Source organism: Saccostrea echinata, unplaced genomic scaffold (assembly GCF_033153115.1).
Source record: "Saccostrea echinata isolate AGI-Se365-2 ecotype Australia unplaced genomic scaffold, CSIRO_AGI_Sech_v1 ptg000002l, whole genome shotgun sequence".
Lineage (NCBI taxonomy): Eukaryota > Metazoa > Mollusca > Bivalvia > Ostreida > Ostreidae > Saccostrea > Saccostrea echinata.
The window spans coordinates 15,434,457-15,452,302 of record NW_026889751.1 but is presented as its reverse complement, the minus strand read 5'-3'; the positions used below and the strand labels follow the sequence as shown (position 1 = coordinate 15,452,302).

Sequence of the window (17,846 nt, the reverse complement as noted above, 5' to 3'; positions counted from 1 at the left end):
TAGTATCCAGTCAAGTAATATGTCAGTTATGTGGCTGATGGGAGCCATTAATTTCTTAGAAAATCAGTCTAAATGTGTTCAACACCCACCCCCTACACATCTTCTACCCCTCTTTGTTTCAACATGAGGAAATATTTATTTACATGCAATGTTGTATAACAACAGGGAGAGACTGTCCCTGCAGCTGTTCACTAATCTTTACTTCACACTGCCAATGACAGTGGAAACTGCCAAGCTCAGGTTAGTTGATTTTTGGGATAATTGTGTTTTCAGTGATCAGATAAATACAGTGAAACCTGTCTAATCTGACACACACACTGGAAAACAAAGTTTGTGTCGGATTATAGATAGAGTGTCTGATTACACAGTGGAAGGACCATGGAAAATAATAAAATGGGAATATATAGGTTGGAATTCAAAGTGAAATGGATTGTACAGGTGTCGGATTATACAGTTTTCACTGTATTTTTATTAAAAGAAAAGTTTGAACTGAAGGTGCCCAGTTTAATCTGATTTTTTTTCTTTTTTTTTTTTGTATTGAAATATCTAACGGTATGGAAACAAGTTTTCATAACTTAATTACTAGTCCCTCTCCTTAATGTAGGTCGCGGGTTTGCTGACGTCGTTAAAACTGGGTACGCAATTTATATAATTTGGGCAACTTTCTTGTGCACATTTGATTATGACGTCACAATGAAAAAGAAAACTGCGATGATTTTTGTTTTATTAAATTCTTCAGTATATCATTATTAAGATATAACTTTTCTTGGAATTGGTAGTTTAGTGTTATATTATTTAAGCAACAACTTATCACAAATAATGAAGGCTTTCTATGATTTGTATAGTCGATACAATACTTAGATAAAACTTTTGTTGGAATTGGTAATTTAGTGAAGAAGGCTTATTACGATTCAAATGATCGACACTGGAAATATTAAAAAAAGTTTAATTATTTGTTATCAATCGCATCTTCTTGGGCCTTTCCTGCAAGCTTGGAAAAACAAGTGGTTGTTTTTCGGCTTGTCGGAAAGGCCCGAGAAATTGTGATTGATTTGTTTTCAATTTTATCGTGAAACAATATGGACACAAGGTTCAACTGACCTTTTTTCCTTTGATTCTATTTGAATTATCAGTTTGTTTTATTAAGAAAGAAGCCATTATTTTTAAAAAAAAAAAAAAAATCGCAAATACACCTGTTACATCAAAAGATTAAACTTTATTTTTAAACAGGATATTTTTAAAATATATAGATGTACAAGTTTATCATAAATTAAATACTGCTAACGCACGATGAAACATTAAGCCTTTTTTTTAGCGACACTGACCTCCCGTTAGGGGACAACTATTTGATTCTGAGGGAGAGGGGGGGGTAGTGGCAAATTTTACCGAGTAAGATTGTTTATTTTCATGTAGGTGAAGGACAGATTATTTATTTCAAAAAGCAAAAAAAACAAAAAAAAACAAGGACAGATTATTTATTTCCAAAATCTGTAAGCCCCCCCCCCCCCCCCCCAATGATCGTCCCCTAAGCAACAGCTTGCAATGCTGTTACCTACAGATTTTATTCACTACTTTGCTTTCCATGTCCAACAAGTAGAATTGATGTTTTAAAAAAAACTGGCTGTTGATTTTATGTCAGATAAAATTAATTTTTAAATCCTCGTCCCATTTACTCCTCTGAATATGTGGTATGTAAAATAAATATTTTGTTTAAATATATACTGAAAATATATTGTATTTAGCCGGGACGATATTTGGCAGAAATTCGTAGATTTGAGCGCCTTGTTGAATGGTCTAAATAAAAACATTTTATATACTTGAATTACCATGATTACTTGAATTAAAGGATACCTTTTTCCGCCAGCACGCTTGAAAAGAAAAATACACAGCCAAATGTAAGGATATGTCTAATGCACCAAAAAAAAAAGCAAAACAAAACAAACAGAAAAGAAACGGTAAGAAAACAACACATAAAGAAAGTAAATTGGAAGAAAGAAACTATATAAAGGATTGATTGTTGTTTTACGTCCCTTGCGAGAATTTTCACTAATATAAGACGTACAAAAGCCCTAATCAGAAGAGAAACATGTCCAATAATAATTTCACTGATATTGAATTATTATGATATGATTCACGGGTTACTTCAAAGCAGATAGATGTGAATTACTTTTTTATAAAAATTATTTTTCTGCACTGAATACCGGATAGATATTCACGACGTCAAGCATGACGTCGCGATATTTTATGACGTCATTCTTAAAAATATACATTTTGCGATATAAAAGCAATTATCCACATTTAAATTACGCGAAAACTAACTCGAAGACATATTAATTTTTTCACATTGATTTATTTCAAATCAATTCTTTGTTAAAATACCAAAGGGAAAACAATTTCGTCTGCACCATTTAAAAGTTCTTGATATTTTTTTAAACAAAATCTTGCCTCAAAATGAGCTGAAAACGACGTTTTTCTTATATAATTCAATAGAATAACGTCGAAAATGTAACAACAACAATGGCATGTTTGGGATTTAATTACACAAAAACGATGCAGATGAAATTTATAACATTTTCAGAGAATATAAAATGAAGGTAGAGGATTAATATAACTAATTTTCAAGGTATGTTTTCGGACACTTTTAAATGGCCTGCAAACCCACGACCTACGTTAAATATTACAATATATAAATCATGATCATGCAATTTATATCACAGAAATGTGAATTTTCACAAACTGTGAACATTATACTTTTTCCAGCTGTCCTAATAAATGTATTAATAGTGCTTTTCATACGATGCTTCTTGTCTGGTTATTTTTAAAAGTACAAGCTAAAATAAGATTAAATCAAAACTCACAATTGCCTCAAAATGTGCTAGTCGTGCATGAACTTTATAATGAAACTTCTGTAAATATATTTCGTTTGGATGTTTATTTTTTTTAGTTCTTTTGGCAGAGAGCAGCATCCACTACATCAAGTATATAGTCTATATACATGCACTTGATGTAGTGGATGCTGGCTGCTCTTTGTAACGTAGATAAATGTGTTTACTGTGATATACATCCATATTTAGCATTAAATGAAATCTACACTAACTTGTTCATACATCAATTCACATCAAATATTATCATAGTATGCTAAATATAATACATTTACAGTAAAAATTAGGCCATGATGAAACTGTTCTTATTTTGTGTGCACTTATTTTCTGCAAGTTTACAGTACTGATACAAGTTTAACTTAATTGGTACTGATCTTTGTCATAACTATCACAACCTACACCATGCATGCAGTGCCTGTAATATTATACAGTTATCGACTGGGTATGAGGGCAACATAGGATCTGTTGGACCTGAAGATGAAAATGTTGCCCGAGGCCTCAGGCCAAGGCAACATTTTCACTTTCAGGTCCAACAAATCATACGTTGCCCGAATCCCAGTCTATAACTGTTTTGTTATACCCTTCACTTCAGATAGAACAATTAAAATGACAACATTAGAACAGATTTAATCAATAGATAATAAATTACTTTCTTTGGAAAATTTTGGCTTGATCAATAAAAATAAAACAATAGCACAAAATGAAAAAATTAATAATAAAATTATTATATCACAAAAATTATTTATCACAAAATATTCTCTTTCAAATAGCATACCACAACTCTTGCTGCTCTAAACTTCGGCTTTAATTTCTGTGTCGCCGATATTGAACGACGATTATTTACTTGTGACTTTGCAGTGACATTGTGGTCTAACAATTCTTATGTTGGACTGGCAGGCCGGTCAACAATGAAATTGTTAGACCAATGCAATAACATTTCTTTTGTTGGACTTTTTATTAGTAATAAATATATAGAAAGATATTTATAAGGTATAACAATCTTTTTTCCTTTTGATTTACCTGTTGAGATTGGTTATTGGAGTATACTTTAAGTGTACCACTTACAGGAATAGCTGAGGACATCTGGATTAAACACAGGACTGATATTTCCCACGGACAGCTGTAGGTCACTGAGGAATGCATCTTTGGCTGACAACCTCTTTGCATGTATGAAATAATGTTTTATTGTCCCATCTTCCGAAGTCACCTCTATCTTTATATCTGTCACTGCACCTTCTTTAAGGGGGACATCCTTACCTCCATCTCCTCCCTAATTTATTGTAAATTAAAAGAAAAATATTAAGGATCAAAAAAGAAATCTGAATAACCTTAAAGTTTAATCAATTTGTCTAAATATTGTTTTTTTTAAATTTTGTGCATTTTGGAGTTGACAAATTTTAATAATTGCAATAGATCAGGCACACATCAATTTAAATGAAATGATATCAAGCTGTAGTAGACTTTAAATGGAGGATATAATTATTTATCATTGTGTGCAGATTTTATATTTGCTTTATAGCTTGCTTGTCAAGCAAATATATGGTTTGGTGTAAAATGTGGAGGATGGAGGCTCCAAAATGGAGTGTCACATAGTGCAAGGGGTGGGGCCTGAGACATGTCAATTTTAATACATTTGCCTATTTTATCTGTCATTCAGAATAAAAAAAATAAAATCTGTCAAGACTTTATTTGTTACTGTGGGATAGTAGGACATAAATCTAAACCTAAGTTTAGATGTGTAACAGGTGGGGAAAAATGTTGGCCAGACTGGGACTCAAACCCGGGACCTCCCGCTTACCGTGCGGGTGCTCTAACCACTGAGCTACCAGGCCGACGTACCCAATCCCTGTTACACTCTTCCCCCCTTTTTTCTTGAGGTTTTCCATCCTGAAAACCTCACAGAGACTCTTCTAAACCACCCGTGGGTTTTATTGTTGGGTGCCAAATGTAACAAGTGGGGAAAAATGTTGGCCAGACTGGGACTCAAACCCGGGACCTCCCGCTTACCATGCGGGTGCTCTAACCACTGAGCTACCGGGCAGACGTACCCAATCCCCGTTACAGATGTTTCTTTTACATTCAGTATCTTTTATCTAATAAAATTTAATGAAAAGCACAAGCTGCAGGTGCAGATCCAGTAATTTTTTATGGGGGGGGGGGATACAAATTTCCAGTTGGGGTTATAAATGAAGGATAAAACCAGAGACCTCAGAATGGAATACTCGGAAGTCTCTGGTTTTATCCTACCCCCAACCGGAAGTTGTATCCCATCTAAAGTCTTAAAATGTATCGAGGTAATTTTTGAGGAATAATGAGTGGATTACAATAAAGAGGCATAACCAGAGACGTCTGAAAGGATTTATTTGACAAGAAAAAAGTCTCTCGAAGCGAACGATATGATTTTAAGTAGGTTAATGACTGATATATGAACAAAATACGAGCTTGAAGCGGGGGTGCCTGACATTGAATTAGGTACCTTGTGGTAAAAATAAGTAGGGGTGCCCCGTATACGAAACAAGTGCCTGTGGTTAAACCGGGTCCGCAAGACATTTATTAATATATTCGATCAGTGCATATTATCTATTCAAGATATATTACTAAAGTCAGGTACTCTTCACACAATTGCTCTGAAGAAAATAGTTCCATTCATGATCAGTAGATAAAACATTACAACAAATATTAAGAATAATCATGTATATTTAATACGTTAAAGAAAACAAAATTAACGTTAAAAGATTTTAAGAAAATCACTTTTCCCCCAGAAAAGCAAATAAAAAGTTTTCATATTCCTACGCTCGCTGCCTCCTCAGTCTTTTTCACGAAAATATATAGGTCACACTTCCATTGATAATGATAAATCTTTTCGCCAATTATATTACTGTCATGATTATTGTTCGTTAATTGCCGTATATTTTCTTTTGAGTTAGAATGTTAATCATTAACTGTGTGTGTGTTTTTTCTCTCTTTTTTTAAATAACGGAATGGTTATTATGGTTAAACACTTCTCGGCAAAGCAACGTGATTTTCCGAGCTCGGAAAGATCTTCGCACGTGTGTAGACCTAGGCTATTTGGTCTTGCAAGAACAGGTGTGTGCATCGTTCCCTAGTGACGCTTAGATCAGTAGACTGGGTATCGGTACTTGCTACGGACATAAAGAAGTTTAGAACTATACACCAGTTTCATAACAAGTGCAGGTTTTTTACTCAAGGTGAAGCCCTAGACTGGGCTAGAGGGGCTGAGTTATGGTCATCGATCTAACACGAAAACGTACTAATTTTGTAAATAAAGACATTTCTAGAGACAAAATTGAAGTTTATCTTCAAAACGTCTGTATATTCAAAATCAGTATATGGTGGAGGAATATTCAGTGATGCTCCGTAGCCGCAACCGATCTCGCGCCTTCCTTTAGGTTTAACAACGGCCGTCAATGCATCACTGGACGAGTTCATTGATTACTCTAAAAGGTGACAGGTTGGACCATCTTTAACATCTGCCTATACTTTGAGTGATAGTACTTTTTAATAATAGCACAAAATTAAAAAATAAATTAAAATCTATCCTTGATAGATCTAAAGTTTTGCTATTTATGAAAATGGGCTATCTTTGATAATCCATAACGGCTTGGACTTGTTTTGAATTTTTTTTTTTACAGAAGATTCTATCATTGGAAAGTTAGATGGTACACATGTAGCACAGGCACATAGTACGCGGGATTTTTTGGGAGTCCCCCCCCCCCTTTCACTTTGAAAACGTTGCTATAGGCCTGTAACATGCTATCTTGATTAAATATTCCTGAAAATGAGTGAGGCGTTAAATACATTTTTAAAATTATACGATTAATTATATTTGGTTTATGTTCTATGTGAAATTAAAACTATTTTTATGCATGTGCAACTTTGTGATAAAGTCACTACATGCATGTAACGTTATATATGTACATGCAGTTTGTTTCCTACTATATGCATATTTTAATCAACAAAAGATGTTGAAACTCAGTAGCCTAAATATTGTGTCATTTTAGGATATTTATGTATATGGCACTTTTATAGTTGACTTTCTACAGCTTGAGTATCTCTGACGTTTTGTCAGTAAATACTTGTTTTTTTTTTATTAGAAATCATCTGAACACAATGAAAATTCGAATAAATTAAAAGTCGAATATCTTGGATATGGGGTAACCCATATCTATTCTTGTCATTTTAACGATAGAACATTCTATCTATTTGCACGGATACGGACCTTGCAAGTTCTATCCCCTTTACTGTGCGAGGACTTCGGGTGAACATATTTTCCGATATTTAGTCAATGGGTAACCCATAATCATATAGCACATTTAACTTACGAATATACAGTAGGATGCACCGGAGTCGCTTGTCAATGGATCAATATTAATTTTTGTTACATTGCTTGGCACTGTTACTTCGTATTCGACGTGGTTTTTGTCAAAACTTGGCGATAATTTGCCTGGTTTAATGACAAGTTTTTCTAACGTACAGTCGTCCATCTTGAAACTTAGGAAGCTTCAGTGCGTGACTATAAATGTCATTTTATTAGCTAAGGGTAAATAAAATAATCTTCGTAAATCTATATTACAAAATTAAATAGAAGTCTATGTTTAAAAATTTTTTATTGAAGATTGAATTGATATCAAATAAACATTTTATTTGCTGTTTAACCTAGACTGGTACCCTGACATTGGTTAACGGGCGCAAGTAATTCCTAGCGGCAGCGACTGGAATCAAGGGCAGAGAACCAGTGCTACTGTTTAACCATGCATTGCATGTATTGGTGACCTAGACTGGTTCTCTGACGGTGCACGAACGTTTCGGGACCAAACTAATCCGACGGTTCGGGAGGGACATACTAAAGACCTGAGAAAGTAAAGACCTGGATTGACCTGATAAAAAAAAAAAAAAAAGAGGCCCAAGGGCCTTTACGGTCACCCGAGTATAATGTAATGATCCATAGATTAAAAAATAATCTGATAAATAAAGTTATGTTGCCCAAAAGTAAGAGAAATAGGATAGATCAGCAATTAAAATATTTAGAACTCAGTAACAAATCTTAAAATTGGTCTATTTGCCTGTACTCCTCCCCCCCCCCCCCCCCCATTTGTCCACTAAACAAACAATAGTTCTAGAGCATTATTAGTTAACACATTTCATTCCCCCTTGTATTGGCCTCTCTTGGTCTTTGAAGATTATATAATGTAAAAAAAAAAGATACAGAATTTTTGTCCCATTTTCATTTATCTATTATTTAAAAGTTTACCTGACCATTAAAAACTATATTAAAGAACTTTTTGTATTATAAATATTACCATATAACTGGAATCTTTAGTGAGATGCAAATTTAGCAATTTTTCCCAAAAAGTTATTTTATTTTAGCTAGAAGTAATTTTAGTGATTTTGTGATAAATAGAAAGATAAGGATAACCTCCGATGTGGAATGAATTGTTAGCGATATTTAATTTTAGCGATCTCAACAACCTCGCTGAAAATGCCAAAATTAAATCCTCACTAAAATTTCTGTGTATACGGTATAATTTATATTCATGTATAATTATTGCAACCACTATTGAAATAGTTATTTAAATAGTGGTTGAGAATGCGTTTCAAAACCAAAAACCAGTTATTCAGTTGACCTTTTAAGTTACATTATTTACAGTGATTCACTAACATAAATGAATAGCGAAGATGAATAACTTCTTTCATTAGAAATTAGTAAATTGACCAAAGAGTACAGAATGTTAAAATTGTTTGCCTCCTAGATGCCCAGGAGCAGAGAAGAAGATTTTCAAAGAAATAATCCATTTTCACTATAGATTCAAGATATAGCCCCACCCTAATACCAAAGCCCCTGACCCAGGGGCTAAGATATTCACAACTTTGGAAGAGACACCCTTGCTCATCATAACCATGCACTTAGTATCTTTCCTTAATAACAATGGACACAGAAGAAGATTTTCAAAGAAATAATGCATTTCTGCTATATACTCAAAAGAGCCTCACCCTAATACCAAATCCCTGACCCCAGGGTTATGAATTTCAAACTTCTTGAAAAGACATCCTTGCCATCATAACCCTGCAATTAGGGGCAAAGAAGAAGATTTTCAAACAAGAGGCCCATGGGCCACAACGCTCACCTGAGTAACTTTGGCCCTGCTGTTTTCACCAGATTTCCCTTTGTAATACTCATTGTGGCCCCACACTACACCAGGGGGTCTTGATTTCAACAATTAAGAATCTACACTACCCCAGGAAGCTTAAACATAAGTTTCAGTTTTTATAACTCTGAGGTTCTTGAAAGAAGATTGTTAAAAAATTTTCCTGTATGTTTCAATGTAAAACTTGGCCCCACCCTATACCTCTGGGGGCCATGATTTGAACAATTTAGAATTTACGCAACCCCAGAATGCTTCCATATAAGTGTCAGCTTTTCTGGCCCAGTGGTTCTTGAGAAGAAGATTTTTAAAGATTTTTTCCTATATATTTCAATGTAAAACTTGGATTCCCTATTGTGGCCCCACCCTACTCTGGGGGTCATGATTTTAACAATTTAGAATTTAAACTACCTCAGGATGTTTCCATGTAAGTTTCAGCTTTTCTGGTCCAATGGTTCTTGAGAAGAAGATTTTTAAAGATTTTTCCTATATATTTCAATGAAAAACTTGGATTCCCTATTGTGGCCCACCCTACCCCCGGGACTATGATTTGAACAATTTAAAATCTACACTACTCAAGGATGCTTCCACTTAAGTTTCAGCTTTTCTGGTCCAGTGGTTCTTGAGAAGAAAAATTTTTAATGACCCTACCCAATTTTTGTCTTTTCTTGATTATCTTCCCTTGGAAGGGGGCTTGGTCCTTCATTTTAACAATTTAACTTCCCCTTCACCCAAGAATGCTTTGTACCAACTTTTGTTAAAATTGGCCCAGTGGTTCTTGAGAAGAAGATGAAAATGTGAAAAGTTTACAGACAGATGGACGGACAGCTAGACTGACGGAGATCAGAAAAGCTCACTTGATCTAATTACTGCTGGGAAAGTCTTCAATAAAACAAGAGGCCCATGGGCCACAATGCTCACCTAAGTATTTTTGGCCCTGCTGTTCTTCACCAGACTTTCCCCCATGTAATACCTATTGTGGCCCCATTCTACCCCCAGGGGTCATGATTTTAACAATTTGTAATCTACACTACTCCAGGATGCTTCCACATACATTTCAGCATATCTGGCCCAGTGGTTCATGAAAAGGAGATAGTTAAGGATTTTTCATTTATATTTCAATGTAAAAATTAGCTTCCCTATTGTGGCCCCACCCTACCCCTGGGGGTCATGATTATAACAATTTAGAATCTACACTACCCCAGGATGCTTCCATATAATTAGTTTCAGCTTTTCTGACCAAGTGGTTCTTGAGAAGATTTTTAAAATATTTTTTTACATATATTTCAATGTAAAACATAGATTTCCTATTGTGGCCCAGCCCTACCCCCCGGGGTCATGATTTTAAAAATTTATAATCTACACTACCCCAGGATGCTTTCACATAAGTTTCAACTTTTCTGGCCTAGTGGTTCTTGAGAAGATGATTTTTAAATATTTTTTCTATATATTTCAATGTAAAACTTGGATTCCCTATTGTGGCCCCGCCCTACCCCAGGGGTCATGATTTTAATAATTAAGAATTTACACTACGCCAGGATGCTTCCACATAAGTTTCAGCTTTTCTGGCCCAGTGGTTCTTTAGAAGAAGATTTTTAAAGATTTTCCTATATATTTCAATGTAAAACTTGGATTCCCTATTGTGGCCCCGCCCTACCCCCAGGGGTCATGATTTTAACAATTTAGAATCTACACTACTCAAGGATGCTTCCACATAAGTTTCAGCTTTTTTGGCCAAGTGGTTCTTGAGGAGAAGATTTTTTAATGACCCCGCCCTATTTTTGCCTTTTTTTGATTATCTCCCCTTGTAAGGGGGTTTGGCCCCTAATTTTTACAATTTAATTTTCCCTTCACCCAAGGTTGTTTTGTATCATATTTGGTTAAAATTGGCCCAGTGGTTCTTGAGAAGAAATTGAAAATGTGAAATGTTTACAAATGGACAGACAGACGGACGGATGGACGGACGGACGTACGGACAACGGACAAAGGGGGATCAGAAAAGCTCACTTGAGCTTTCAGCTCAGGTGAGCTAACAAGATGCCCAAGGGCCTTGAATCGCTCTTCTGATAAACTGTACAACATATCACTTCTATTTGAAGACTCTAACTATCCTGTATATTTAGATAAACCCTTGAAATTCCAAAGGTAGGTCATCAAGACCTACATGTTAGATGAAACACTCTGTGAACCCAAGATGATTCTAAGCCATTAGTACCTGAGAGTTGGTCATGGTGACCTACTTATCACTTGTCATTCTCTGAGGACCCAAGATGCACCAACTAAGCTTGATGATTCTAAGCTAATTAATACCTAAACTATTTTTAAAATTATAACCACAAAATTTCAAAAGTAGGTCACAGTGACCTACTTTTCAGATGACATACTTTGAGGACCCAAGATGCATCAACTGACAAAGTTTGATGATTCTAAGCCAATAACTACCTGATATATTTAAATAAAGCCATAAATTTTCAAAAGTAGGTCACAGTGACCTACTTTTCAGTCGACCTACTCCGAAGACCCAAGATGCATCAACTGACAAAGTCAATGCTCTGCACTCAGAGCCATTGAGCCAATTAGTACCTGAAATATTTAATCATAATCATATAAATTGAAAATAGGTCACAGTGACCTACTTTTCAGTTGACGTTTTTTGAGGACCCAAGATGCATCAACTTACAAAGTTTTATGATCATAGGCTTTAAAATGTCCAAATTATGCCTCTAAAACCCTTTGAAATCGAATGCCTGCAAAGTTCAAAATGTAGGTCACTGTGACCTACTTTTAAAAAAAAATGTTTTATGGCCCAAGATGCATCGTCTTACAAGATTTAATGATTCTAAACCTCTCAGTATTCGAATTAATGACCTTAATTGTTTTGAAAAAGATTAGCTATAAAATTCAAAAAGTAGGTCAAGGTGACCTACTTTTAGTCTACGTATTCTGAGGACCCAAGATACATCAACTGACAAAGTTTGATGATCATAGGCCTTAAATTGTTCAAAATATGCCTCTAAATCATTTTGAAAAGGAATGGCCGCAAAATTTAAAGAGTAAGTCACCGTGACCTACTTTTGAGTCAACATGATATGAGGTCCTTAGATGCATCAACTGACAAGATTTGATGATCCTAGTCCTTATAGTAAGCAAAATATCAACATTTAATAAAGTGTAATTTTTGATCAACTTTGAAGTGACCTTGAGACCACGCCCTTTGCCCCAGGGTAAATCCCCATGCAAATTTTGATCTACAACATATCCTTATCCTTTTGTGTAAGTTTGGTGATAATCTGCCCAGTGGTTCTTGAGAAGAAGATTTTTTAGCAACCAGTACTTTTGTTTCTATTTTCCTAATATCTCCCCTTGCTTAAGGGTCACAACCCTAGTTTTAGTACAAATGGAAGCCCTTGAACCAAGGATACCCTGTGACAAATTTGACAATAATTGGCCAAGGGGTTCTTGAGCTATGGCTCATATTCTAAAAAGTTTACGCACACTGCACAAATGGCCATAGCATTAGCTTTTTGAGCCTTTGGCTCAGAAGAGCTAAAAATGAATAATGCCCTCCAAAATTACAGAGGCCTCAAAGAAATCAGGACAGGCTAGAGAAAATATCATATCTTTAAAAAAAAAATTTGGTCTCACCTTTTTATCAGATATAATCTCATAGTCAATCATGCGGGATGTGGAGACCGGTCCTTCAGATGAAACCGTATAAACAGAGGTCCCGTGTTGCAGTAGGTGTTGGTACAGAAGCTCAATGGCCCTGAGTGCAGAGCATAGATATATATTTGCAGCCCTCCACTTGCAAGTGGTGGCATCTCCATATGAGTGAAAAATTCTCGAGAGGGACGTTAAAAAAGAAACAAACATAGTCAAATAAAATAAATATAAATTCCACTTATACGGTATATGATTTTATTAAAATCATACACCGTATACGTGGAATTTTTAGCAAGACACAAATTTAGCGATTTATCCTTAAAAATCGGTATATATTTTTAGTGAGAAGTAATTTTTAGCGATTTTATATTGCCACTAATAGAAGCCATTACAATCGATATGCAATTAATTTTTAGCGATACTCAATTTTAGAGATCTCAGCATCCTCGCTAATAATGCCAAAATTGAATCCTCGCTAAAAATACTGCTTATACAGTATTATGAAAACATGATCATTTGAAAATATCAGGTCTTTCAAACTGACACTATTTATTACAATTTCAAGACATCATTTCAAAAATTTGTCTTTCGTAATTCGCGGCAATTTTTTTTTTTTAACCTTAGATATAAACATTTAAATTGCTTTTATTTCTGTAAAATCCTTTGATGAAAAAGTATCAAGTCATTTAAAATATTCAGGTGTAAAAATACCTGATATTAAAGAAATATTAGGCAGTTCAACATTCAAGTTTTTATGATTATTAATGCAGCAATTCATGTAAATTTAAGTTTTGACTTTGAAATGACTTAATAACCTTTTCTATTTTTTTTTAAAATACCTGAAATTTTGTAATAACCTTTTTTTTCAATTTCCTGATATAATATTAGTGCTCATAACATCAATATAAAGAAATGGAACAACTATAAATTTGCAACAATTCAATTCTTATAAACATTGAAATCTATTTTAGTTCTCTAAAACTAAATAAAACTTATACATGTATGCTATAAGAATATATCAGCTCATTTAAATCCAACAGGTCAATCAAAATTATCAGGTCATTTCCAAGTCAAATTTTTCATGAATTGCTGAATATTTGCCTCATAAACATTGAAATGTGTTACTGGATTTGGGTAAGGACACTTCGGAACTTTAGTAAAACTGTTCAGGATTCATTCACTTCAATAAAATTTAAAGGCTTAGAAGAAACTTAGTGATACCGCGGTGTAAACAGAGCAAAATTAAACCAGTAATCACATGTATTCGATAGATAATTTTATAATATATTGAATCTAAGGCCTGAACCTATAAAACTGGAAAACCTGGAACCAAAATTATAATTTTAAGGTTCCTGCCAGAATAAAAAAAAAAAGTCATAAAGGAGATGGGTGAAGAAGGCGTGCAGAATGCCTATAGCTTCAGATACCTAAAAATCATATTCAATTTGTAAATTAAGTATTTAAAGTTCTCATTATTGAAATTTATGAAATTATGATAAACAAAACCTTTCTGATGGAAATTTTCTCTGCAAAAATTATTCTATTATTAAAAAATTATGTGGTATTTGTGGGGTTCAAACCCTAGCAATAAAAATCCTGAGTATCATTTTCCTATGAGACTAACGCGCTAACCAATACGCTACACAGCTCCTGATGAATAGTGGCATTTAAATCATGTTTGTGATATGATTCTGGACTAAATGGACTTAAGTATTTAGTGTATGTATGCTATTTCATAGGCAAATAATTCCTATCTTTGTGATATTTTGCAAATTGTGGAGGTTTTACATAAAGTATATTTTAATATTAGATGAAATATCAAAGAGAATTTTGTTATAATTGAGATTTAATTTTCCACCTTCATGTTTGTCACACTATGGGCACTTCACTCTCCTTGTTCACCAATCTTCTTTGCAACCTCTTGACATCAACAAGTGGTGATGGTAAAAATCCGAATGGTACTTAAAAAAGCATGCAAACAAATTTTACTTTACTAGGTGTCAAGTTCATCAGGTTCCAAACTGAGCAGATGCAAAGTCCTTTTGTGACTGTGTTATAAAGATGAACAACACAGTTGTGTAAGGGGTTTGATTATTTATTGGATCCAATTCCACTGGATGAAATGATTGTTAAATAATCAATCAATCAAACAAACAAACAGCCCTATAAGAAATAAGACTCAATAAGTAAATGACATCAAACAATATATTCAATCATATGCAGTCCTCATAGATTGACAGGGATTTTACAAAAAATAGATTTAAGCAATTTTAAGTATTCAGATTTTTTGGAATGCATAAAAAGGGAAACTTTTATAAATTACAAAATTACCAAAATCATGTTCAGGTAGGAATTTCCATAAAGATGAATAATTTATCAGATTTTATTAAAAACATATAGGTAAACAAGCATTAATTGCTATAGATGACCAATTTATGGAATTACTCAAACTATACAGGTGTTCAAGACAATGGCTGAACAGAAAAAATTATAAAATTAATGAAGTATACTTTCAAAGAACAACATCTACATCTAGCATTGCATATAATCAATATGATTACTGAAGTTAATACTTCACAAGATACTATGAACTTTCAAAACTTCACTCGTTCTCCCTTTCAATCAAAGAAATTATATTATGAGAAAATAGAAAGATGAAAGTAGAAAATAGATAAAACTTACTGAAAGTGGTCTGTGTAGTGATCATGGGAATTTTATCTTTGTAAAATACATAGCTCATAATAACCAATCAAAACAAAATTGTCTACCAGCTGAAACGAGAAGTGAGTATCCCCGTGCACTACCCTGAACAATAGAAAATTTACTGCCAAAACCTTTAGCCAATAAAACTACTTACAACATGAGGGAATAATTAGTAGTAACATGCAAAATGAAATACCTTGGTAGGTAAAAGTGCAATGATGAGAATAATGAATGAAAACTATATAACAAAATCTGAGATAATAAATAATTATTCTTTCTTTATTATTTAATTAATAATAAAACCCACTCTGTCACACTTTGATCAAGGCAGTTTTCTTATGAGATGCATTGTCTGGTGCTGATTACTACTTCAATCTACTAAGCAACTGAAATTTATTATTTGACCATCACAGTAAAAAGTTTTTGCCCCCCCCCCCCCCCCCCATAGCTTAACTGTCCAGTGTAAAAAAAAAAATCAAAACAATTTCCAGCAAAGGGCTCCATGAAAAATATAACACAGTCACACGTATGTGGGTTAAATAATAGGGCAAAACTCAAATCTTAAGTGTAATATGAAGTTATTTTTTCAATGTACAAAAATAATAACTTCAGCAAAATTCACTTTGTAATAATCCATCCTTCATGAATTTTAATTCAGTTGTGACTGAATCTTTTCTGATTTAACAAATCAAGAAATTTCTAGGAAAATTGTGAAAAACTGAACACTTACTATAATAATCATTTTTAAGCCCTTATAGAATTCATTGTATAAAATTAAATAGACCTGATAGTACAAATCAGCAACACTTAAAGTCTACTGATAAATCACTAACACAGAAATTAAAGATTTCCTCTATAATTTTGCTTGCTCTTTAACTTGTGGATGTGAATCAAATGTATTTCTTTCTTGTCTCTGAGTAAGATAATGGACAACTCTCATCTTTACTTTTTTTGGAATATCACTGTTTTTCATCATCTGACTTTCCAGTCTTTGAAGTTTTGATTCAGCAGTAGAAATCTGTCTTCTTGTCTTTAACTCGTTTTCTCTCATCTTGACTTATTTCTGTCATTTTGTGTTTGTTTTGTCCACTCTTTTCTTTAAATTGACCACTTCTATCAACAGAGTCAACTTTGTCATTAGTACCACTTTTATTATTTTCAGAAGTGTTCATTTTCCCCTCTTTATTACTAGGTGTTTTATCTTTGGTATCCTTTATTAACTCTTTGTCTTTGGTTTTTTCCTCTTTTTCTTCAGTTTCCATCCTTTCTTCTTCAGATTTGTCTTTTTCATCTTCTCCCTCTGTATCCATTTTTTCATCCCTTCCATCTTCTTTTTTGTCTTTTTTCTTTTTATCCTCTAAATTTTCCACTTTTAAGTCTCTTTTGTCATCTATGTTTAAATTAACAATCAGATTATTAGGCATGTTTACATATATATCAATGCAGAGATTAGCAGGAACAACTATAATGCTCCTAATGGAACTACTGTCCTACAGGGTACAATCAGAACTGGGCTGGAAGAACTCTGTTCTGTTATATTAATTGGCTCACATGACCCTGTTCATCAATAAGAGACCCAATGCCGCAATGCTCACCTGCTTTTCTTTAGAGGAAAATTAAAAAAAAATTCCTCTATGTTTTAATGAAAAATTTTGACCCCATATTGCAACCCCATCCTATACCTTTCTTATCAAATGAGGATGTTTGCAGATTAATCTTACTTATACTGGCTTATCTCTACATGAGAAACATACGTCCTACACACAATTTTGACATTTTTGATCCTGTGACCTGGTTGAATGGCCCTGGCTCAGGGTCATTACTGAAAACTGTAGGAGGAGTAGTGTTTCAAAGGAATTTCACAGAAATTTTTTTTTTAGTAACCATGGAAATATTGTTCATCAAAATGAAAACTGATGCACTGAATTCTGTATCTTAGTGTAGTCTACTTGTGTGCCGTTATATTAAAATTAGACCAAAACTGTAGGAGGAGTAGAGTTTTTAAAGTATTTTAAAGAAATTTTTATTTCTAGTAACCAAGGCAACATTGTTCATCTAAATCAACTAGAACTGTCCAAAATGGATAAATACCCCCCGCTGGGTTTTTCAGAAAAGGTGCCAATTCACTAAACATATTTTATTGATCTAAGAGGTGTTCACAATTTGTTCTAACATTTAGAGTAAAAATCTAATTGCTAATTATATTTTTTTTAATGAATGATGAACTAAGGTGCAGCCGAATAAAACACCAATACTAATTATTATATTGTTTTTTACTAGATTGAAAAAATAAATTGCAACTATCTGTCATCTTTGTGAGACATGACACTCTGCAATTCGTTTTTTGGTGTGTTTTTTTTGTTTTTGTTTTTTTTTTGGAAAAAAAAGAAATACTATACAATACCAAATTAATCTTGATAACTTTTTATTCCAA

At 33.6% G+C, this 17,846-nt stretch overlaps 2 protein-coding genes across 2 annotated transcripts in view; both read right to left on the bottom strand.

Moving 5' to 3' along the window:
• Positions 1 to 7,395, bottom strand: part of LOC133173398 (uncharacterized) — a 44,803-nt gene extending 37,408 nt beyond the window's left edge. Inside the window, exons 1-2 of the mRNA XM_061308381.1 lie at positions 7,226 to 7,395; positions 3,948 to 4,152 (exon numbers count right to left, since the gene is read on the bottom strand). Of these exons, the coding sequence (XP_061164365.1) occupies positions 3,948 to 4,152; positions 7,226 to 7,387 (367 nt within the window). The 5' untranslated portion in view covers positions 7,388 to 7,395. The remainder of the gene's footprint in view (positions 1 to 3,947; positions 4,153 to 7,225) is intronic.
• Positions 7,396 to 15,855: 8,460 nt separating this feature from the next.
• Positions 15,856 to 17,846, bottom strand: part of LOC133173300 (ADP-ribose glycohydrolase MACROD2-like) — a 47,038-nt gene continuing 45,047 nt past the window's right edge. The window contains exon 10 of the mRNA XM_061308295.1: positions 15,856 to 16,802. Within this exon, the coding sequence (XP_061164279.1) occupies positions 16,417 to 16,802 (386 nt within the window). The 3' untranslated portion in view covers positions 15,856 to 16,416. The remainder of the gene's footprint in view (positions 16,803 to 17,846) is intronic.